Source organism: Perissodus microlepis, chromosome 10 (genome assembly GCF_051167445.1).
Source record: "Perissodus microlepis isolate ML-2025 ecotype Zambia chromosome 10, ASM5116744v1, whole genome shotgun sequence".
NCBI lineage: Eukaryota > Metazoa > Chordata > Actinopteri > Cichliformes > Cichlidae > Perissodus > Perissodus microlepis.
Window position 1 is genome coordinate 2,263,340 of NC_140470.1, and position 23,903 is coordinate 2,287,242.

The 23,903-nt window shown below is 40.8% G+C and overlaps 2 protein-coding genes across 2 annotated transcripts in view; both read left to right on the forward strand.

Annotated features, from left to right (window-relative positions):
* Window positions 1-6,128: 6,128 nt before the first annotated feature.
* dgat2 (diacylglycerol O-acyltransferase 2) lies at window positions 6,129-16,899 on the forward strand. Its single transcript, XM_084941452.1, has 8 exons — window positions 6,129-6,412; window positions 7,781-7,909; window positions 8,098-8,205; window positions 9,223-9,293; window positions 11,882-12,086; window positions 12,455-12,629; window positions 13,985-14,169; window positions 14,367-16,899. The coding sequence occupies exons 1-8, from the start codon at window positions 6,373-6,375 to the stop codon at window positions 14,519-14,521; spliced, it is 1,068 nt and encodes a 355-aa protein (XP_084797578.1). The 5' UTR covers window positions 6,129-6,372; the 3' UTR covers window positions 14,522-16,899.
* Window positions 16,900-17,904: 1,005 nt separating this feature from the next.
* Window positions 17,905-23,903, forward strand: part of uvrag (UV radiation resistance associated gene) — a 93,892-nt gene continuing 87,893 nt past the window's right edge. Inside the window, exon 1 of the mRNA XM_084941453.1 lies at window positions 17,905-18,228. Within this exon, the coding sequence (XP_084797579.1) occupies window positions 18,124-18,228 (105 nt within the window). The 5' untranslated portion in view covers window positions 17,905-18,123. The remainder of the gene's footprint in view (window positions 18,229-23,903) is intronic.

Here is a 23,903-nt window from a genome sequence, read left to right on the forward strand (position 1 = left end):
ATTTAGAGTTCAGAAGCAGTTGTGTAATCTCACATATTCATGTATTAAAGATTTCATGTGTAGCTCTTTTAGCTTCAGTGTCTGTGAACAATTTCTCTTTGAAACGACTGCCCATTCCCAGTTAGGCTGACTCATGCTTACACAGTGAAGTCTAATGTAGTCTGAAAAAAGGGAAAGTTTTCTGTGTTTATTTAGTCATGATTATCAAAGAAGCCAACCGAGGCCACACAGCCAAGACATCTTGACCTCACCTGTAATTGTAAATGATTTATTCTGCAATGATTGTCAGAAAGGAAAAGTTGCTCCCTTGGTTCTTTTTTCACCTGGTGCATGACTGTGGAGCGAAACGTGAACAAAATGCTACGGAGCGTGGCCCACAGCTGGCACACGGGCCTCGCTCTGAGAACCTTGGATTTAGACTGTTGCCCTTCCTCTGGGGCTACATGTGAACATTGCAGTTGTTGCATATGAGGTGTTGGAATTTGTGCAAGGCCCGAAACTTTCTCAAATAGAGTCATAGGTTGAAGTCAGATTACAACATTATCCTGGCAACACTGTAAAAAAACAGAAGCAAAAACTGTAGGATTCATTTCATATTTTAAACAGTACACTCCATACAGGCAACACAAAATCAGTGGGAATTTCCTTCTTTTGTCTTCAGAGATGTAAAAGTAGTGTCAAGTAAGTCTCGCACCGTTACTGGTTACTTTTAGGATTATGATTTTGAATCCAAGCATTTCACTCATCATGGTTGTTTTTACTTATACTGTTAGGTACATGAGCTGTACACGTGGTACCTTTGGTTGGCTGAGCTGTGGTTTTCAAAACCTAACCATCTCCTGGAGCTGCTTTTAATTGTTGGCAAGGAATCATCCAAGTGTCTTCCTTCAGTGTCTGCCTTTCAGGCCGTCAGTGTCAGGGCTCTGTGTGCGGGCAGGCGGAGAGGAGGATCCAAGCGCAGGACTCAGACACTGAACTGTAACTCAAACCTCAGCTTTATTGCTGGCATAAAACAAAAGATGAAACTGAGCAATGGTACTGACCATGAAAAACCGGATACGAAAACACACAGGCATGATCTGATGGTACGACGCGATACCGAGCATGGGAAAACACAGGGCCTATATACACAGGGTAGTAACGGGGGAATCGGCAACAGGAGGGAGACACAGCTGGGAGAGCTCAGGGCTAACGAGACACGGGGAACAAAGCTGCACACACTAACATAAGACAAAGACTTTCACAATAAAACAGGAAACATGAATCACAACTCAGAGACACGGGCTCAACACAGAGAGACAGAAAATGACACATGGAACTGAACTATACATGAAAACACAATTCCTAAAACATGGATAACAGAAACACGAAACTCTAATAATAATCATCACAACCACAACAAGAGAACAAGAAAACAATCCATGATGCAAAATTAAACCGAAACATAATAAACTCAAAATACTGGGTCCAACGGACCCAGAACCGCGACAGTCAGTACTATTGAGAACAGTCTTAATGATCGTTTTAAAATTCTTAGATATATTTTTATTACCAAGTGAGACGTGACAATAAATATGAGTGTGTGTGTGATTTATTGTATTATTAGAAATCACAGGTTAAAGGGTGTCTGGTTTTTTAATCTGAGTCCCAAATGATAAGAGTGTCTGTGAACTTTGGCAGGTGACTTTTATATCACATGGCACAAGTCTGATATTTCCAAATGAAATAACTGACAGACTGGACAATGCCCTGCTCCTTTCAACACAGAGCAGGCAAGATATACTGTATGTGTGTACGTGTGTGATGAGCTGACAAAAATGCTGACTAAAGGACGAGCAGATGTGGGTAGAGAATAAGAAAGAGATCTGCACGTAATATAGCGAGTCCCTTTTAACCTTGTCTTGTGTCCAACTCTACAAAGTACAACATGAATCAGAATTTAGATTTCTTGCTGGAAATTATGAGCTTGTCTATAGACTAATGTCAGCGTACCATTTAAAAATCCTGTATCTGTTATCAGGAGGCATTAACGCACATCAGACATTGATACTGTCAGCAAGACCTCTGCTGTCAGCACTGTGCAAAAGTCTTGAGTAATGCCTCATTTCTTTATTTTATGCTTGCAAGGATCCAACCTTGTCGTAATTTCTAAAGTGCTCTTGAGCAATAGTTCTCCAGGCTTTCTGAGATCTATCAGTGTTTTTCGTTTCTGTCTTGTCTGAACAGAACACTATAGTCACCGACTGGCCTCCCCACATCCTGTACCTGTACTGTGATGTAGTGTAGGATCATCTTGACAGAGAACAGAACAAAAGGCAGCCAACAGCTGAAGAAGAGTTTTGGGATGTCTGTCAAGACCCTGCAGAACTATTCCCAAAGACTGCTTAAAGAATGACAATAAACACTGCCTAAGAGAGTTCAGGCTGTGCTGAAGAATAAAAGCAGTCATATCAAATATTGACTTTCAAGCTTGCAAGAATTAGAAAGACACTGTTTTTGCCTTATATGCTGTATTTCCACGTGTGTTTGCACCTTTCAGTAAACACGTCCGAACACATGCTGTACCTATCTTCCATTTCTCCGTCAATGAATAAAGAAATGAGGGATCAAGACAGTAATGATGCTAAACCACGTTTACACTTATAACAACATCATGGCTCTATATTAAAGCAGTGTAGTTGCTAAACTGGCCTGTTTTAGGTTCCAAACAGCCCACTATTGAAAACATAAAGCATAGCATTAAATGAACAGTATCCCATGGAAGTCTTGAACTGCTGAGCAGTTTAAGTTTAGTGTTGAATGAAGATGTGATGCAGCGTAGTGGCAAACATGTCTGTGGGAAAATGTTGCTGCCAATAAACTCAAAATGAGCTCATATTTCCTCTCTGCCGTCAAATAAACAAGAGGTTTAAGTAATTATTCATCAGTTGCAAATCTCTGCAGTGGGATTTTTTTTTTTTTTTTTAAATCTTACAAAGTGTTTCACGTTTCACAAAAGCCGAAACAGCAGAATTCACCAGTAATCCACCAGGCGTGATGATCCTGTTATTAGTCTTATCAGTGTAAAGTGATAAAAAGTTTAATGGGGCATGTTTTGTGCTTTGGAAACAGTCCCTGCCTGCTAAGTATGTTGTTCGTGTGTTGTAGATCAGCGGTCTCCAACCTTTTTTGCGCCACGGACCGGTTTATGCCCGACAATATTTTCACGGACCGGCCTTTAATGTGTCGCGGATAAATACAACAAATACAACAAAATAAAACTAGTACCGGTACCGAAAAAAAGAAGATTTATTCATAACACACCTGAAAAGACCCAGGAAAACCGAGTTAACAATCAAAACGATAACAAAATAACGCTGAAAACCGATAAAAACCCTGAAACCCATACATTTCACACCTGAGCCTCAACTCTCGCGGCCCGGTACCAAACGACTCACGGACCGGTACCGGTCCGAGGCCCGGGGGTTGGGGACCGCTGTTGTAGATTGTACTCATACAGTACAGTAGACAATGCTTTCGATGTTTGTTTGGTCTCAAGCTGCCGTTAGGTGGGTGTGGGGTGTGAGTGAGGTCAGGATAACAACATTATTGACTTATTTTTGAAGACAGTGGTCAAAGTACAGAATCCTACAGGGCACATCTTATCTTTGCGGCTTTTAAGCGTCGCGATCTAAATACTCATTAAAATATAACGTAATATTGGCTCTATCGTCCCAAATGAATTACAGCATTTGAAGAAATGAAAAGTTGCTTTAGAGCAGAGAGCTTACATGAGACCTTATTATATTAGGGGAGGAAGTCATATCTGTAGATAACGGGATATCTGTTCTACAGAATATTATTATTATATGAGAACAAGAAATTCTGCAACAGTAGGGTAAGCAGGATGGATTATTGCAGGTGGTGCATAATTTCAGAATTAACTGTCACCACTGCAGAAAAAACTGGAGCTGAACACTCGAACTCATCACACCACGATCAAAAGCCAGCCAGAGGCGGCAGTGAAATAGCCAAGAAAGAATAAACAATACTAAAGACTGTACTTTAAAAGCAGATTATTCCAGCGCTGCTGCTGATGCTGTTGCCCTGAATTATTTCTCAACACTGACCTGATGTCAAGGACTATATGATTGATTAATCCAGAAGCTGTTATATTTCTTGGCTGGGTCCCTGTAGATATGCGATATCAGTTTTTGGATGAAGCACATTAGATACAAAGTGCAAGAGATATTTTTTTTCTTTTTTACTGGAACAGACAGGAAATTATATTTAATTTGTTGAAGTCAAAAGAGGTAAAGCCAAAGAGCAAACATTAAAAAGCATGACTTCAGCAGGATCATGAGCTCAGACATGACTTCATTGAAATCTTCAGGCTGAATTGCTGCACAATCAAAGCTAAATATCTAAAACAACACATCCAGCGTCCTATATAGTAATATGCCCCCATCCATATTACTATTTAAACTTCAAGTATCTTGTGCTATTTCATCTAAATGCCACTACATAGTAAACAGTAGATATTTTTACACTGTGATTTTGGTGGTTTACCTTCTCCACGGGTGGGCTCACATTTTCAGCTGTTTGCCAGCAGCTTTACTTTAGTCATGTGTCCTGCTGGTTCTGGCTTGGTGAGTATCTCTGCAGTGCCAAGTGCAGAGGATTTACCTGAGCGCTTTCTTGGACAGATGGCAGCCTCTGTAACCTGTTACACAATGTAACCCACAGCTGCCCGTGTTTGGAGTCATGTCATGACATATTGAGCACTTTTCAGTGCAGCAGGTTCAGCTCAGTGTTTTTTTTAATTTTTTTATAGGTCTGATGTTGGTGATTTGGTTGCAGCATTGATACAGAGCACATTCCAGTTCACGAGAATAAAAGAATAAATACATTATTGTGGAAAAGTCAAAAGTGATATAAGTCTTTAAATCTTGCTTCCAAGGATTCTGAAAGCAAGATATAAGCTGATGTTTTTGGACATCAGCCGCCTTTTCATCCAATTTTCAGTCACGCACTGTTTTTTTTCTTTGTTAAGCTCCTTAACACGGACCTATGCATCGTTCAAGCAAGAAAAAGGAATCTAACTCAAGGGATGAACCAGTGTTGTGTCTACACATAGTGAACAACTTAGGTAAGTCAGTCATGGATTGGCCTGGACTTCATTACTGAACAAGTGTGGGATCATCTTGACAAAGAAACGGAGACGGCAGGCAGCATCCAAGGAAGAGCTTTGAGTCTCCGACAGGAAACCCGGGGAACTATTCCTGAAGCTTCAGGCTGTGCTGAAGAACACAGTCATAACAAATACTGACTTTCAAGTTCAATATAATTATTAGAACGTTTTCTTGTCTATTTTATTTCAATGTATGTTTGCACGTTTCAATAAATCGTTGCACATATCTCCCATTTTCCCAGCAAGATATAAAGGAATATAGCGCAAGACTTTTGCACAATACTGTACATAGATTACATATGCTTTAAATCTTAGATCTTAGATCTTAGGAAAATGATTCGCAGCTATAAATAGTTCCCGACTGCGTTTAAACAAGCGAGTAACTGTTAGCTTTGGCAGTTTGGAGACAGAACATTGAACTCTGTATGTGGAGGGTGCAACATCTCTCGAATGATATAAGGCCGGTGCAACTTCTTTTGCAAGAGATGCTTTTGGCATCAGTCAATACCTACGACCCTGATATAAAGTAAGCAGCTTTATTAAAATAAATAAAAATTAAAAAGCAGCTTAAATATAGTAAAACTAACGCAAAAGCATAATGATTTTGCGACAAGGTTTATAGCTATGAACAAATAATTTTAGACAAAAATGATAATAATAAAGAATAAAAGTTTAATTCGATTAAAAACAGACTTCCTTTCTCAAAACAACAACAACAACAACAAAAAAAACAAAAACAAAACACTTTTTTTAAATAAGGAGAAAGGGACCGTTTATTACTTGGCTTCTGGCCATAAAACAGCTGGACACATGTTTGTACACAGCTCCTCTGTCCCATGAGGCATGCTGAAGAGCTGTGGCACGAATGGTCAATGCATGTTTTGAACAGGTCGCTGACCCACGTGACTGGCCTCATAAATACAGAGAGAGCAGCTCAGCAGCAGCACTGCTCCTCCACGTTACCTGCAGTCCTCCCTCCGCTTTGGTGTCCGCAGACTCCTGCAGCTACCTCCTGCCTCCTTGCTCCTCCCCGCGCTGATTAAATGCCCGCTGGACTCTTCAGTCAGCTGCTGTTAAACGCAGTCATGACAGCGGAGCTGTAAGCTCGGAGCTCCTGATGTTTTAACTTATTTTATTATTGTTTAAAAAATAATTTTAAAGGTTTTTCGGGAACTTTGATCAGCCAACAAGAAGACTGAGCTATGAAAACCATACTTGCTGCATACTCGGGAGTCATCAAAGGTAAGATGGTTATTTGGGGTCTTCAAAAGTGTCCCAAGGGCGTGAAGGAGGGAAACGAATAGGAACCCAAACAAGCCTGGAGTTTTGTTTTAATGTATGCAAAACAAAATGGGAGTTTAATACTTACTATGATAACAGAAATGAAATTAATAGGATATTGCTATGCTCAATCATCCTGGTAAATCAATCTCCAAAGGTTGATTCTGTTCATCTGGACACAGTGGGAGAAGCTCAACTGTCTAAGAATTTTGCTATTATGTATTTTGCTAATCACTGTGTTTGATTTGTGTTCTGTGAATACTTATAACACGCTTCCAAGAAACTCTGAATGGTCTTTGGTTGAGAGGAACTAAACTCGGGCTTTTAACCTAAACCACACAGTGACAGCTGAAAGTGGAATAATGACACACGAATGTACGTGACCATACCTCTCACAAACTCTCATAATTCGTGGGGTTATTGTGGGAATGGGGGTGGAGGAGTGGTAGTGGGGGTTCCCTGTTGTGTCACTGTATCTAAACATGCCATTTGGTTTCTGTGTATCAAATATGATTCATAGCTTAAATGGACACTAGAAACTATACAAACACAAGCTGATGTGTATATGTGGGCCTGTTATTGTTTTAATTACAAAACGCTGTGCTGTTTGCATTTAGAGGCGACTACTTGCATGTCCAATAATTCTAGCTGTTTAGGTTTAGGATGGCTCTTGAAAGCCAAGCACGTGGGCCCCCCTGTTGTGCCCCCTGTTCTCCAGGGGATCACACTGTTTGTTTGGTTTCAGCTTTTACCCACCAGTTTGATCTAGCTCTAAGCAGGCTGGTTTAACCATCACTGCTGAATTCCAGCCAACTTCTCTGCCACACATTTAAGCTGTGATAGTCTCAACGACTCCTAGCATCATAGTTTGCAGGCATTACCAGCCGAGCCCCGGTACCAGGTTATTTTCAGTGAGGACAGATGGGATTAGAGGACAGCGTTTTCCTGAAGTGCGAGAGCTTCTTATTGGCTCGCTGTGACACGGCCTCGACTCACGTTAGTTGCTTCTTAATGTTGATTTGCGCTTCTTTCTCACACGTAGCTGCGTGGGTTCACTCTTTCAGCCTGGTGAGTAGCTGAGGCTGTGTAGTTTTGGACTCGCTGGAAATGTACTGTATTATTGATGTAGGACAGGTCGGTGCAATCCGTTCTGTAGTAAATCATTAACTCTTTGTTTTGATTGATGTCCACCTTTGGCTTTGTTTAACTCAAATCAGCTCTAGGCAAGAATTTCTTCTGGGAAATGTTGACTAGATTTTTTTTTTTGCGTGATCTTTATCTCTTCCTGCTGTTTTTGTACCTGATCCATTGCTTTGTTTTTGTCTCAAGGCACTGGCTCCAGCATCCTCTCCGCTCTGCAGGACCTCCCCTCAGGGTTATGGCCCTGCAGATCCAAGATGGAGAAGCATCTGCAGGTGATCTCTGTGATGCAGTGGGTCATCTCCTTCTTAGCCTTGGGTGAGTGAGAGAGTTGGCTTATTAGTGTCACAAGTAAAGGAGGTCAGATCAGTCTTTAAAGTGAACACACACTCGTTGATGGCTTGTTGGCCTTCTTTCGTGTGATTACACCCTGATGATGGATTACCTTAACCCTTTGTGATGAATTCAGGTTTAACTTTAGTTACTATTTCCCCGTCTCCCCCCAGGTGTTGCCTGCACTGCATTACTGATCTACATCTTCTGCACTGACTGCTGGCTGATTGCTGCCATTTATATAGCCTGGCTTATTTTTGACTGGAACACCCCAAAACAAGGCAAGCCATGAAAGATGTCAATTTAAAAAAAACAAACTGTTATCTAATGGTTTGAGTTTTGGCTGCACCGGACTATAGGTCTTAATGAGAGACTTTCTGACACTGTGAACTATTGTGGCGGTTTAACTAAAATAATTGCTTATAATTCTTGATTTTATTTTTATGATTTCATTTATTTGAAGTAACCAAAATGAGATTTGTGAAATGACAATGTTGAGATTTTAGGCGCGTTTGATGAGGATTTCTGCATCCGGTGACAGAAAAGCTTAAGACTAATGCTATTTCCTCTGCCTTTTATTTTATTTTAATAAGCTTTACAAGTTCACAAATTGTTTTCATTAGTTAATTTTTTTTTTTTTCAAAAGTTTAGTTTTTGTTTTCATTTTGGTTAACTACATTTTTCCACATCTAGTTTTAATTTTTAGTTTAGTTTTTGTTAACTATAATAACCTTGAGTCATAGACAAAGAATTGCCCACCTGGTGCCAAATTCTTTGAAATGACAGTTTAATCCGGCTAAAGAGTTTCTTTTTCTTTTTCATTATTTTAAAAATGTGTACTTTAGCTAACATGCTATAGATTGGCATGTTAGCTAAAGTATAGCATGCTAAAATGCTATACATTAGCATGTTAGACTACTGGCTTAGCTTATGTTAGCATGCTATATGTTAGCATGCTGGTTTAGCTCAGCACAGTGCTCTGCCGTGTACAGCCTTACTGTACCCCAGCATGGCAGCACATGTAAACGTAGAGCTCAAGGGAATTTTGGGTAGTGCGGAAACTTATTAATCAGGCATATTCAGTTCATTTCTCAGCATCTTAATGAGAGGATAGTTGTTCGGATTATTTTGACTGGGTAATATTTGAAGACGTCACTCTGCACTTCCGGGCAAAACTAACTAAATTATAGATTAATAAACTGTATAATAAAAAACTGAGGTTGAATTGTTATGAAAAATTACGGTTAGTTCTATTTTTGTGCGCATGCTCTGAGTGACTCGTGTAACTTTCTCCTCAGGTGGCAGGAGGTCCTCCTGGGTGAGGAACTGGACAGTGTGGACGTATTTCCGAGACTACTTTCCAATCAGGGTGGGTGAATGTGTCATCTTTGTGATGCTCCCTTGCTGATGCACTCATCTGTAATATAGGGAAATCTGGAGCTTTGCAGAGCGACGGTCGTGCCAGGACTCCAGGAAATGGGTCCTAAACATCTCCCTTATGTCAGATGAAGCGGCTCCTGTGTGAAATGTGTTTAGTTGTGTACATGTTTAACATTACAGATAGGCTTATCAGGGCTGCATTGAGCCATCTGCTCTGTACTCTTACTTGTCCTGTGTTGATTAAGATGAGGGTATGATGTTGGCTTCAGACTTTGCCCCAGTTGAAGGTCTAAGGAGCAGTGCTAAGCTTTTCTCTCATCAGGTACTCCGCAGTGTAGGGGACAATAAAATCCTTGGTCAGGCTAAAGGGCTTTGTGTTGGATGGTACAGATGTTTAGTAGCTGTTCCTCACTATACAGTCACACAAGAAGTCACGGTTAAAGCATGCTTAAAGGGAGGATAGCTGTCTTCTTACACATTACACAGTAGTCATAAAAATACAGGGCCAACGTTCCACTCTCTAACATCCAGGAGCAATATATATTTACTTATTTAATTTATTTATTAAACAAATATGTTGAAGTCGGTCAGATCTTGAGAACAAAGAGCGCTAAATCCAGGGTGATGAACCAAGCATTCATTCTTTGTCATCTAGATGCTTCACTGTAGTTGGGCCTTTCTCATTGACGTCACCACCTCATGTTTAACACAGATGAAGCCACTGTATTAGTTATTCGCTCATGTGAAGCTGTTACATTCACAGTCAAAGTGAGGGATTTACTGTTTTTTGTACTTCAAAATATCCTGAAATTATCTACAAATACATGAGTTAGTCACAGGGCGAGTATTGACGATGATTTATGAGTTGGAAACAACCGGTCAAAGTCCGAGCCAACACTGAAGTTGAGGTGAGGACTGAAGGAAGTCCGAAGTGAGACTTGTTATGAAATGTGTTGCACGGATAGATGTGCAAGTCTGCTTCAATACTAGAATCAGGTACTCTTTTATATTATTGCTGCTCCTTCTTGAAACGAGTGACTCTCTTCTTCCTCCTTCTCTTTTCTTCTGCTTGGATCTGTACGAGGGGTTAAGTGCTGTGTTTGCTGCCCTAGTCCCACTGTAATCCTCCACATATGCCAGGTGGTCTCCTGCGCTGCCATGGAGAGCTTGAATGGGTTCTCCTGTGCTAATGTGATTACACAACTGTTATTTTGGACTAGCTACTAATGGAGCTTTGTTTACACATTGTGATGGATCCAAGTCTGCGCTGCACATCAGAGCACACTTTTCTTATGGGCCATGTTCACCTTTACAGCTTTATTGTGCAATGATGGGTTTGATAATAATGCTGACACATCACTGCTGTCAGCCTGAACAGGTGCACACTGGATCCTAATTTTATGATTGTATGTGCTGTGTGGCTGATAAGAGTGTCTTAGTTTTACTAAAGCAGTATACATCATAGTGTGTGTGTGTGTGTGTGTGTGTGTGTGTGTGTGTGTGTGTGTGTGTGTGTGTGTGTGTGTGTGTGTGTGTGTGTGTGTGTGTGTGTGTGTGTGTGTGTGTGTGTGTGTGTGTGTGTGTGATGAATAATGGCTATCTACACATCCATGTTCACATGTAGTGTTAAAAAATATACCTACAACAATGTTTACTATCGCCTCTGTCAGTGCGCCTGAGGGTGGCTGTGGCTACTATGTAGCTGCCATCACCAGTGTGTGAATGGGTGAATGACTGGATGTGTAAAGCACTTTGGGGTCCTTAGGGACTAGTAAAGCACTATGCAAATACAGGCCATTTACCATATTGAAAATCACTAAAGTATACAGCTATAATCGTATATTGTTAACATTGTTACTGGAACCCATTTATGTTCTTCATATTTCAGGACTTTGCTTTACTATCTTGGATTCTCATTCATGAATTGCTTTGTGTATAATTGAACTATCTTTGTTTGTTTTCCTTCAGTCACAAACAAAAAGCTAGCAAATATTACAGTTCAGATGATGTCACAAGCTTCTTTTTACAGGATGCTTCTGCTGAACAGAAATATGGTTGGTGATTAAAGTTTGATAAAAGAGAAGCTAGTTCCTAAACTGTTGAGTAATCAGGCCGTGATCTTTGGAAACATGCGCTGCTGGTGAATGCTTCAATTTTAATTTTTCTTTTTGAGCTTCGAGCACCTCGAGCCAAATGCCATTTAGTTCACATCGCAGTGGTCTAGAATAAAAGTGCCCAGGGTGAATCTGACCCTTGTAAGCTATTAGATATCACAAATTCTTGAACAAAAGCATGAACACACCATTTCAGGCTAGCATTCTTGCTATTATGGCGCTGAACATTGGTCTCATTTCAGTATTTTTTTTTTTTTTTTTTTCGGGGGGGGGGTTCCACCTTTAATCACATTTATCATACAGTGGCTTTAGTTTTCGTCTAAAGTCTGTTTCAGTTTTTGCACCTTATCCGTTTGATGCATGATAAAAGCAGAAAAATAAATCCATGTTCACCAAACTTTTGTCCTCGTATGAGAATCGGTCTCACACTATTTATCCACTCTTTGTCCTTTTTGTCCTGCAGCTAATTAAAACTCACGACCTGCTGCCCAGCCGGAACTACATCTTTGGCTACCATCCCCACGGCATCTTTTGTTTTGGTGGTTTCTGCAACTTTGGGACGGAGGCCACAGGCTTCTCTAAGAAATTCCCTGGCATCAAGCCTTCCCTTGCAACCCTAGCAGGAAACTTTCGTTTTCCCGTCCTGCGAGACTATCTGATGTCTGGAGGTGAGATTTGACTGAAGAAGCCAGAAATTCTTGTTTGAATTCTTAAAATGTCAAAATAAGTGATAACTAGCACTGGGAGAGCTGACCTTTGTCCTGCTGCGGCTTCAGTTGACATCGATCGACTGATTTTGAGCTTCATCTGTTTGGAGGGCCTGTTTGCTCTTCAGGCTTCATCTTTGCCCCTTACATGTGGAATAAGTTCTTGTTTTCTTTTTTTGAATGTTTAACATTTCTTCTGCATATTGGTGGATTTTGCCTAATGCACAATATGGTATAGAAAGCATACAAAAGGCTGGTGTGTAACTCGTATAGAGACCTAAAACTCTGAGTTGTAATGAGCAGTTTACCTACATTTTGCCCCCCCACAGGTATCTGCCCTGTGAACAGGAACTCCATCGACTACCTGTTGTCACAGAATGGGACGGGAAATGCTGTGATTATCGTTGTCGGAGGGGCAGCCGAGTCTCTGCAGTGCACATCCGGCTTGAATTCTGTCACCCTGAAGAATCGTAAAGGCTTCGTTAGGCTAGCGCTGCGGAAAGGGTGAGTCGGCTGCGCATTTTCAGACACAAGAGCACGTGTGGTTTTCACTGACCCGCACAATATGTTGTTGAACATGAAAATGTCATTCCCTGAGCTGCGGCACCTCACGGGAATAACAAAATCCTAGATTATTATACCCAGAAAGGTCACATGCTTGCAAAGAGAGAGCTGCTAAATCATTTTATGAATGTGCAGTGTTGTCCCTGCTCAGCTCCTCGTGACATATAGTTCACTTTCAGGGGCTGGGCAGTTTGAGCTCCCCCCCCCCCTTGGCTATGCGTTAATGAGACAGACTGCAGCGTGAAGGGCCCTCGGTTTGTCTCACCAGCCCAAACAAGCCCATTCCTTCACAAATACAGCCGAGGATTATCATATCAGTGGGTGCACCCTATCCAAAGAAGCTTAGAACGCGCTGGAAAAGACATGCAGTTATGCAGACCTTTATTCGTTACAATTAGGCTAGCAAAGCAGCTGATGTAAGCCTCAAATGTGAATTTGGGTCACTTTGGATTGATTTTGTGGAACTTCTAAGGCTTTGTTTCAGTGCTTATGAAATAGAGACGAAGTTGCAACCAGCAATAACGTGTTGTGTCGTCACAAAACAAGTGTCTGCTTTAACAAATATATTTATTGTTTATTTTTGGTCAAAGGGATTGATGCTCTGATTGTTTCTTCTAAAATACTGGATGGAAAACCAGATTTAATCTTTCACAAACAGCTGGAAAAAATCTCTCTAAAAACGACTGATTCTGTGGTCTAAAAACGGCCCCTGCAAACATTCAGACTCTAGCTTAGTTACAGATCAGGGTGGATTTAAGAAATTTCCCGATCACATAACACCTTCCACAGTTGTTATACAAAAACTTGGCTGCTCCTCCCCACAGGGACATTGAATGCTTTTCACAAACTGTCTGTGTTCCTTGCACCGATTCCTGATGATCTGCACGTTGCACCATAAATCCAAACCTGTTGGCTATTTTTGAATATTTGGTAAACTGAAGCTGGCCGTTCAGGCAAGTAGAGACATGTAAGGAACGTCGATTATTGAGCGCTGCGTGGTGGTTATCACACGTGTGCAACGCTTCAAACTCTATTCTTATTACTGCTTTTAAAACCAGGAGATTCACAGATAGGATTGTAATATAACCATAAAACCACATATTTCTGGTCATGTGAACAACAGCAAGTCTGCAAAGCTTCAGCAAGAGGAGAGTGAACAAATATTTGTTTATTAACTGACATTTTTCTCAAATAAGTCTCAATGACCTTTTATGTCTTCTAGATGTTTCGCATAGATGTGTTGTTCTTTTACACGGTCGGGGAGGTGTGTTGAGTCACTTGCTTTGTTCCCTCAGGGCTGATCTGGTTCCAGTCTATTCCTTCGGCGAGAACGACGCCTACAAGCAGGTGATCTTCGACGAGGGGACCGTCTGGAGGTCTCTGCAAAAGAAGTTACAGAAGATGTTGGGCTTTGCCCCATGCCTTTTCTTTGGAAGCTCCTGGGGCATTGTGCCTTTTTCCAAGCCCATCACTACCATAGGCAAGTTTGTCTCGTGTTTGCTTTGGCTGTACGGCATAGATTAGTTTTCTCTGACCTCGACATGGCTGTGTTACTAACGTTTTTGTAGGACAGTGACCAACCAAACAGTTCATAGGACACAGTCAATATTTGCTTAGCTGTTAGTTTTAACTGTTTGTCTCCTGTGTTCTTTTTTTTTTTTCTTTTTTTTTTAATAGTTGGGGAGCCAATCACTGTGCCAAAAATTGAGGATGCATCAGAGGAAACGGTGGATCTCTACCATGCAATGTACATCAAGTCCCTCCAGTGCCTTTTTGACAAGTACAAGACCCGCTTTGGTCTGAAAGAGAGTGACATCCTGCACATCCACTAGGAAAATGACGGGTCGCTGCTAATGGCCCGAACTGTGCATCTCCAAACCCCTCGCCTCGTCTTCGTTTCGTCACCTTCGTCATTGCACCTGGGTGCCTAGATTATCTCTGGACTGCAGATGACACATTTTGCATGTTTACTGAAGAAACCTTTGCTCACTGCGCCATCTCACACACACGCATAGTGCTTTCTCAGGCAATGGCAGGTTTAATGAATGGTGGCCTTTCCCAGCTGCTCTTGTCTGGTTGTCCACAGTGCCTCATCAGTGCGTTTTTTTTCCCCCTCCCAGTTTTCTTTTAAAACTTGGGTGTCACGTTTTAACTGCTTCTTTCAGGCAGTGGTCGCTAAGCTCCACTAGATGGAGCCAGAAGGTAACTTGCAGGACTTCTTCCTAAGCTCCTTTACAACTCTACACGCTGAACGCACAAACAATGCAAATGAAAGGTACCACTTTATCACTGGGTAGTGCCCAAAGATTAATCGAGCCAAAGACATATGATGTCCACAGACATGTGGTGATTCCTGCTGTACAAAGGCCGAAAGTGAAGGAATTCTACCAGGTATGGTGAATGCACAAACACATAAGACTGTAGAAAAGCCTTACAGTCTTAATTGAATTCTGTAGCAAGGAAATGCCTATTTTAGTGCATTTGTCTCAACAAATATTTCTGGTGCACTTTTGATGTTTTACATCACCCTCTGAGGTTTTAGTCTCAAAGATTTCCCCCCCCCCCAAGACAGGCACTGCTCTGCTTGGCTTATTTCTTTTTCTTTTTTTATGTTCATACTGGTGACAGGGTTTCTATCTGGGTGGATACATTTAATGTATGCAGTGTAAACTACGTGATTTCTTGTAACTTAAGTGTCTTGGAAGGTTTTGAGCTGTAGTTGAAAAGGATAAAATGGTTTTGTGGGTGAAAATCCTGATGTTTGATGATTCCAGTTTACAGTGAGTTTTATAAAAAATCTTTCAGGGGAATCATTTAAAATAAGCAAGCGTGTGTCATGTCGATGGGAATAAAGTGTAACAGAATTGGCTGAATTTACAGATGCAATTTTCACTGGTTTGAGCATTGTGACGACTACTATGGAGCAGTGTAATACCTGTGCAATGGATTTGCAAGCAATAAGCAGCGAGACTTGTCTGTGTGATGAGTAGCATAATCTTTCTGCTGATGTTTAAATTAAACTTTTGTAAGTTTTCAGAAAAAAAAAAAGTGTGGTGTGTCTTTGAAGTAAATGGTAAATGGCCTGTATTTGTATAGCGCCTTATTAGTCCCTAAGAACCCCAAAGTGCTTTACGCATCCAGTCATCCACCCATTCACACACTGGTGATGGCAGCTACATTGTAGTCACAGCCACCCTGGGGCGCACTGACAGAGGCGAGGCTGCCGGACACTGGCGCCACCGGGCCCTCTGACCACCACCAGTAGGCAACGGGTGAAGTGTCTTGCCCAAGGACACAACGACCGAGAGTGGGAAGTCTTTCCCACATTTGTGTCAATGTTTTACTAAATCGGAGTCTTATGTATGTGCTGTGTAGGGAGCACGCCCACCAAATATATGCTTTGTTTTGAACAGTATTTGGCTGGAGAGCATTTAATAGTATCCACAATTCTCTTATCAGCAAAAACTTTCAAAGTCCAGCTGGGCCATACAGTATACCTCTGAAACCACAATTTACCTCTATGGGAGGAAAAAAAAAACTCCCTTTCATCCCTCCCTGCAGGTGATATAGATGTGATCCTCAAGCTCGCGTTCTCTACCAGAGACCTGGGAGTTCAGGACTCCGTATTTTGTCTGTTCCTCTGGACCGACACCTCTGATGTTATACCTGGAGTTTTCTGGAGCCACTCTTCCAATTTCAGGGTTACAGCTCCTACTGCTGCTAATTACCACTGGGACCATTTTAAACTTTAGCTTCCACATCTGCTGGTGCTATGCAAATAAAACTGAACTGAATATTTTTGAGGATTATTCCACCCCATTTAAAAACAATCAACATGAAAAGTGACAGATCGTGTAAATGTTAATTGTATGTTTTCCATTTTATGCACTAACCATATACACTCTTGTGTATGTCATGTTTTGAAATTGTTAAACCTACAACGGAATGATAAACGTATCTACTGCTTATGGAGTCGTTGCCTTGTTTTCAGAAGTGAAACTGAAAATGTTTGAGGAATAAAGCCTGTGAGCAAAGTTCATTTAAGGTTTTTCATTATTCAGTTTCTGTTAGTTATACTTGTTCTTATGGCCTTTTTAGTGCGGTCATTAGTTAATTTGACTTTAGTCTCAGAAAGCCTTAATAAAGACAGGAATTACTCTGGCTCCTTTTATCAGCTGGAAGAAAAAAAAAATATGATACGGAGCAACACATCTCAGTGCAAAACGCAATTATTTCACTTTATATGCCTTGTATTCCTATTTATCTGAATTACAACCTTGTTAATTATTATTATTATTATTATTATTATTATTATTGTTATTTTTTGCTACTGGTTCTCTTTTATATGACTTTATTAAAACATCTTCAACATTATTAAAAAAAAACAATAAGAACACATCAAGTGTATGACTAGTCCATCGAAAACGTCCATTTTTATTTTCCCTAAGTTCTTTTACATTTTAACGCTTTTTTGTCAAGGTGACAACGTGGGTAGGAGCTATTTTTGGTCGTTATCTGACTGCAGCCTTCAGTCTCCTGGCCCTGTAGAAGCGCAACTATTTAATGTGGCTGATGCAGCCCCCTAGTGGTTGCTTAATGTTCTGCAGTCAGTGTGAATGAAGCTGAAATAACTGACTGTGCTGCTCACATGTAGGTGGTGGATTTACAAGTCATCGTACTTAAAGATGAATTTCAACTTTACACTACTGAGTTACACGCAAAACACAAGACCAGAATCTAAATTGGCACGCAACGTTAAGAGAGGCCTAACAAATATAACATCGACTAATTTGCTAATATGTTAAATATGTGTGTAAGTTTTACATTGCCTAAGCTACCCGCGTACCCGCAGGTGCAGTTGGTTCCTGTCTCTATTTGTGTATTCGTATTATACTGTCTATGATTTGAAAGTTAGCGAAAAAAGTTCATATCAGTTTGCATATACATTTTAAATGCTTTGGTCGCTGGCTGTCTTTGTACCAGTAGAGATTATGAGATCAGTGCTACCGTTTAAACTGTCACCTGCATGTCACGCTGTACCATACAACTTCCTCATATTTTGCAGCTTTGACAGAATTCAACGGATGCTCGTCCCCTCCAGGGAGACAAACAGATGATACCGCCAATAGAAACGCGAATTTTCACGACCAGGCACCGCCTTTACGTGACGGATATTGGTTTGAGCCAATCAGCAACTGAAGTTCCGCGCCTCCTCTCCGTAGACGGATTTCCGAACGTAGCGAAATAGCCGAGAGTTTGTTTACGTCCTGTTGGTTAGCTGACAGCTGTTGTAGCGCTTTCCTCACAGAAACACTCGTGTCTGCATGTCTTTGTTAGTTTTCCGGAACTTCGTCAACTTTTAGCCAAGTGTCGTGAATGTCTGAGATGGGATGCTTTATTGAATGAGGGGCTGCTGCTAGATGCCGACAGGAGGATGAACTCCATCACCGGTCGGGTTCTTGCTATCCCCGCCGCCTCTGTCACCAACTCTGGAGCTTCAGCCTCTCGAGCCCTACATGTGGAGCTCACATCCCAGCAGGTAAATGCAAATCCCATGAGCTTTCGTTGTCATCACACTCATTCAGGTGAACTCGGGAAAACTTGGACCGGGCTCCCATATTGTGTTATGTACTAGTTTGTAACTGCTGCCCGGAGGTCCACAGCAGGCCTGGCAGGCTAGCTAGCTAGCAGTTGCTAGCTTGCAGTTAGCTAGCCCGTTGGAAATAAATGGAAGTGTGTCTGACTCGCCAGACACGCCGAAACCAGTTAGGTCGGTGTTTGGCTTTTGGAGCCTAGCCTTTTCATGGTACTGCCATATCGCATTATTTTTCTACATATTTATGTACAAAGCTAGTAATGCTTCTGCTAATGGTAACTTAACTTGGCGTTATGTCAGCACGCAGGTGACAGCTAAGTAAAATCAGCATACAGCGTGTCATTATTTTGACACTAAACGCTCTCGTACGGCTGCTTTAATGTGATTTGAAGCATTTCAAGACTAACTGCGTTATTGGTCCGTTCAACCCCGGGGATTAAGGGGAAGACTTTTAAATTCCGTGCTTTCATTCATTTGACATGTAGGCTTCTCTCGTTGTGATTACTTACCTTAAACCGGAACTAAGTCTCCTACCGACAAATCCCCGTCAGTGTTTACTGGCTGGGTATATCAAATATCTTTATTAGGGTTGAGATAAATGACACTTCCTCGCTTCAGTGAGCCAGAGGTCTGTGTGCAGCAGGAACCTCTTGGACTTGTTTCAACTGTTATCCTGCTTCAGACCACTAAACTGAACATTAGGAACCAAAATATGGAGTTAACCTACAGCATAAAATGAATCCTCAAACTTAAATCTTCTACTACTACTATTACTTCATGGTAGTTAAACCTCGCAAATGTGTATTGACATTTGCAAATTCTTGGGATTCATAACGTGGGTGTTACTGATGCACCATTAGATTTTCTTTTCTCAGTGAAATGACAGACAATATAATGTATTTACACCACTAAGTGTAACTCTTTTCTCCCCCAGATAGGTGCTGGATCGTTTAGATGGACACTTTGATAATGCAATTTGGAATGATTCAAACTACGTCCTCATTTTAGTACTATCGACATATTCCAATCTTATCCTGTATACTGGGTATTTTTGTTTTTACTTTGGGAAACCACAAGTCTCTGATATGCAGTTTTTTGAGGGTGGTGTGTAAGTAAAATCTTTTACTTAAACTGCAGCTAAATACGCACATTACTTGCTCTTTAAAGGATCAGTATACCAATTTGTTGTTTACGCTTATCTGTGAACTCTGGCCATGCAAATAGTTGGGTTTTTCTGTCTCTTAATCGTCTGCAGTTACTGCATTACAGTGGAAACCAACTGGCTTTGTGTTTGGGCCATAAATTGCTAAAAAGCATCAGAGATTTCATTTAAAATACTTTTCCTTTGTATTTGTTTAATTAACATGGGTCCTCTTGTTTATCTGTGATCTCATTAAAAAAAACCCTGATGATGACCTCTTAATGCAGGCTATATGCACATTCATTTTAACCACATGAGACCTAGATGGATAAATACCTTTGTCATGATGAGAAAATTTGATTGCAGAAACCACGTGGCATTTCCATACACCAACTAGGGCTGCCACGATTAGTCGACTAGTCACGATTACGTCGACTATCAAAATCGTCGACTACTGATTTAATAGTCGACGCGTCGTTTGAAGCTTTGTAAGAGCCCAAAAGACGCAGGAATAAGTAGTAGGATTTAAGAGTGTAATAACGGACTGAAACAGAAGATGGCAGCACTGCATGTACAAGGATGCCAGCTGCCGTTAAACCCCGAAGAAGAAGAAGTAGCTCTGTCCCAGAATTCATAGCGCGGCCCAGCGCAGTTTACAGCAATGGCGGCAGCTAGTTAGTTTTAATATTACTCTTATTATTCTTTCTGTATCACAGATGCTGCTGGTGCAATAAGCTGTACGTTTTACGTCCAATGGATGCATGATCTGATTAGTCGACTAATCGCAAAAATAATCGGTGACTAGTCGACTATCAAAATAATCGTTTGTGGCAGCCCTAACACCAACAAAGAACAAACATAAAAGCATACAATACATCCCATCCCTTTCATTGGACCTTACAGGATGATTTGTCCAAACTAGCTGGGAAACGTATGTGTTTCCCATGTTTAAAAATTGAAATGGTAAATGGACTGGTACTTGTATAGTGCCTTTCCACTCACTTTGAGCACTCAAAGCACTTTCTGCTACAAGCCTCATTCACCCATTCAAATGCATCCAAACCCTGTTTTTATCTATACCTAAACACTTTATGCGCTCTTAACATTCACACACACCCTGATGGATGCATTGGGAACAACTTGGGGTTCAGTATATTTCAAAATATGGACTGGAGATTGATCCAACAACCTTGTTATTGGTACCCTCTACATCTGTTTCTACAAATGCTCTATTAAGTGCCGTGAGGAATAAATTACAGTTTGGCCTGTGTTTTGTAAGCACAGGGGGTAATAGCGCCACCCAGATGGTTTCACTTTAAAAGAGGAGGCAAATGGATGCCTCTCGTCATCCACAACAGTATTTGTGTTACATCTAACACCATAACTATAAATGCGTTCCTAATTCTGTAATGCAATTCACTTCATGCTGTTACCGTCTTTCTTACAGATTTTTAGTGTTCCTCAGAGGGATTTCCAAACCAACAAAAGATTAAGAAAGTCAGAACACTTTCAGTAAAAGCACAGTAGAACATGTGGAGCATTTTAGAGCCCGCGTTGAAAGATACAAGTTTCCTTGAAAAGTTCTTTACATGTGGTCAAGAATAACCCCAAGGTACTGATATTCAGTCACAGACTGGATCCGTTGTTTGGTGATAGTGGGCTGGGATGATTGTTGCCCCTTGAAATCTTTGCTGTGTTGAGAACAAGGTCTGACCTCACAGCATTTAATGAAGTGGTCCGGATCTGGTCCATGCTGTTCCTTTCCATCATGTAAGAGATTCACTGAAGTGGTAGTAGTGTTTGTGCAGGAATTGGTGTACCGAATAAACAACATAAGAGAGAAAACACAATCCTGAGGGGAGCCTGTGGAAGTTGTCAGTTTGTCTGAAAGTAAAGTTCCTACTTTGGTTTAACTACCAAGGAAATCCTTGATCTCGAAAGCTAAACAAGACAGAAGTGAAAATTCTGTTTCCCTTTTATCTGTTAAAATACTCAGTAAAACTGTAGAGGTGGGAATCACCAGACACCCCACAATACAATATCATCACAATACTTGACTCACAATACGATATATTGGGATTTTTTTTTTTTTTTAAACATTTTGTGATATGCTCTGTCAAGCTAAGTGTGTCCAGTGTTGCATGGTTTTCTTCGTTGCACTGATTTCATGTATGTTTGCTCAGCTAACCTTCCTGAAGGATGATGGTACATGAGCTTAACCCTCTTGTTTGTAGTATTCCCAGAGTATTTTATTCAAATAATACTGAGATTTGGTGTCTCTATATCAATGGGATACCTCCATGCTATATATCACAATCCGGTTTTTAAGTGATGATGTGATGAATCCTGCTTCTGGGTCCAAACTACTCTGCGTTTAATAAGGCTGTTGTGTTTTAAACATGTTTTAATGTTTTGTATCTTGTTGTATTTAATCTCAACAAGCCCCTAAAAACAGTCAGTGATCACTGCCGGCCTCTCTCGGTTTTTATTACCACTGTTACTTTTAAAGCTCAGTTTTTAAAACCTTAGGATGTAACTACAGCCCAGCCCATGCAGCAGTATATTAATGACTAACCTCGTATTGTGGATGGATTATCTCAGTTGTTCTCCTGACTGAAGTTTAGTCCATTTATAAGATCTGGACTTGGAAACGGCTAATGACGTCAGACTTAAAGACCAATTTTCATCAATTAAAGATCAATTTTTTTTAACCCAACTCGTAGTTAAAAGGCGGGGAAATGGCCACAAATACAAGTAGCGTGTGCAATACGTAAAATAGTTCAATAAATCACCCTCATACGGTGTTGGTAGGCAAATTTCAGCGGTCTCTTTGATGCCAAGTTTATGATCCCATGTACAAGACCAGTGATGCAAGGTCAGGTCTAAAGTCTTTGGGACCTGAAGGTCTAGGAGATTTAGGAACAGGAACAATTATGGATACTTTCCAAATTTAAATATTTAGTATCACAAGACTGAGATGATCTAAAAATCTTCAGATTCGACCATGCAGGTCAAGCGAAGCCTATCCCTTATCCTTATGCGGGACATTGGTTGTTATAGTAATACCCTGCAATGCATCTCTGGGCTTTCTTGATGACAAAGTGCCTTCTGTCTTTTAACTGTACTTGTACTTGTCTGCCATAATCAGTCTTTTAATGTGTTTAAAGGTCCCTTCCGTCTGTATCATTGTGGCTCCTGAAAGCATTTTTGTCTTATAAGGTCTTTGAACTTGTTTGACACCCAAGGGTTGTCATTTGCGTCATTTAATCTTTTTGGTTGGGACCACAGAGTCCACACAGAAATGAATATAATCAGTCACATGTGTAGTGTGATCATTAATGTCAGCACTCTCAAAGACCTCCCATACAGTGCAGTCAAAGCAGCCCGGCCACACATTGTCATGTCAGTGTAGGGTCTTTCTTCTGTCTCAGTAGCCTCTCGTAGACAGGATAAACCACACTAGGATCAGACGCCCCTAGAAGAGGAATCGGTGTAGACATCTTTGACAGTTCCATAGCACCAGAATCTTCTATTTCCTGGTGGGACAGTCGACCTATTGATGGCATGAGTGAAGCCTACTTTATTGGTACACTAATGCGAAATTGTGCACCAATCTTTCCAGTTTAGAAGGGAGTTTGAAACTCTCTGACCTTACTTGTTTACTGAGTAAACACTGACTCACTTTACAGGTTATTATCTAGCCTGAGATTAGCACTGATTATAAATGTTTTAACTAAGCAGTTTTGAATACTTTGAATACTCCACAAACCGTGTGTGTGTATGTATATGTGTATATACATACATACATACAATTGTGAAAAGCAAACAACAAGCATGCACTTTGACCTGATGCACTGTTTTCGGGGTTGACTACTGTGGACTAAGTGAAAACTGTCGCTTTATCTCTGGGCCATAACCTGAGATTCAGCTCTCATCAGCAGCTACGATCCATGACATAAATTCAGGGGAGTTTGAGGTCCATGAATCCACCTTACATGCATTTGCATCCCACTCAGTACACATGGGCAAAACTGGTACTCGGGAGTTTAAATTAGCAGCAGTCCAGAAACTGGTCCAGTAGTGCATGACAAGAAAACTTTGAAGGGAAAATTGAATTTAGTTAAGTCATTTTAGATTTATATGGTACGTAGATTGTAGGAACTTTTCGGTCACACTTTTTTATGTGTGTGACCAAAAGGTTCCTTGCGTGTAGCGAATAAGAGGAGATAATCCACTTCAGATGACTGGAAATACTGAGTTTGGTTTATGTGTGGGAGTTGTCTCAGTATGCAGTACACATGATACCAATTCGCTTGCTGTGAAATAACTTGACACTTATTTGCACTACCCTCTCATGCATAAATGTCACATTACATAAACTTCTTGGGCAATCAGAAGACCTTTTAGGACCATTTGTCCTGTCCCACTTATTCAAACATTTGCACCTGTACGTGTCTGGGTTTAGTTTTCAGTGCTG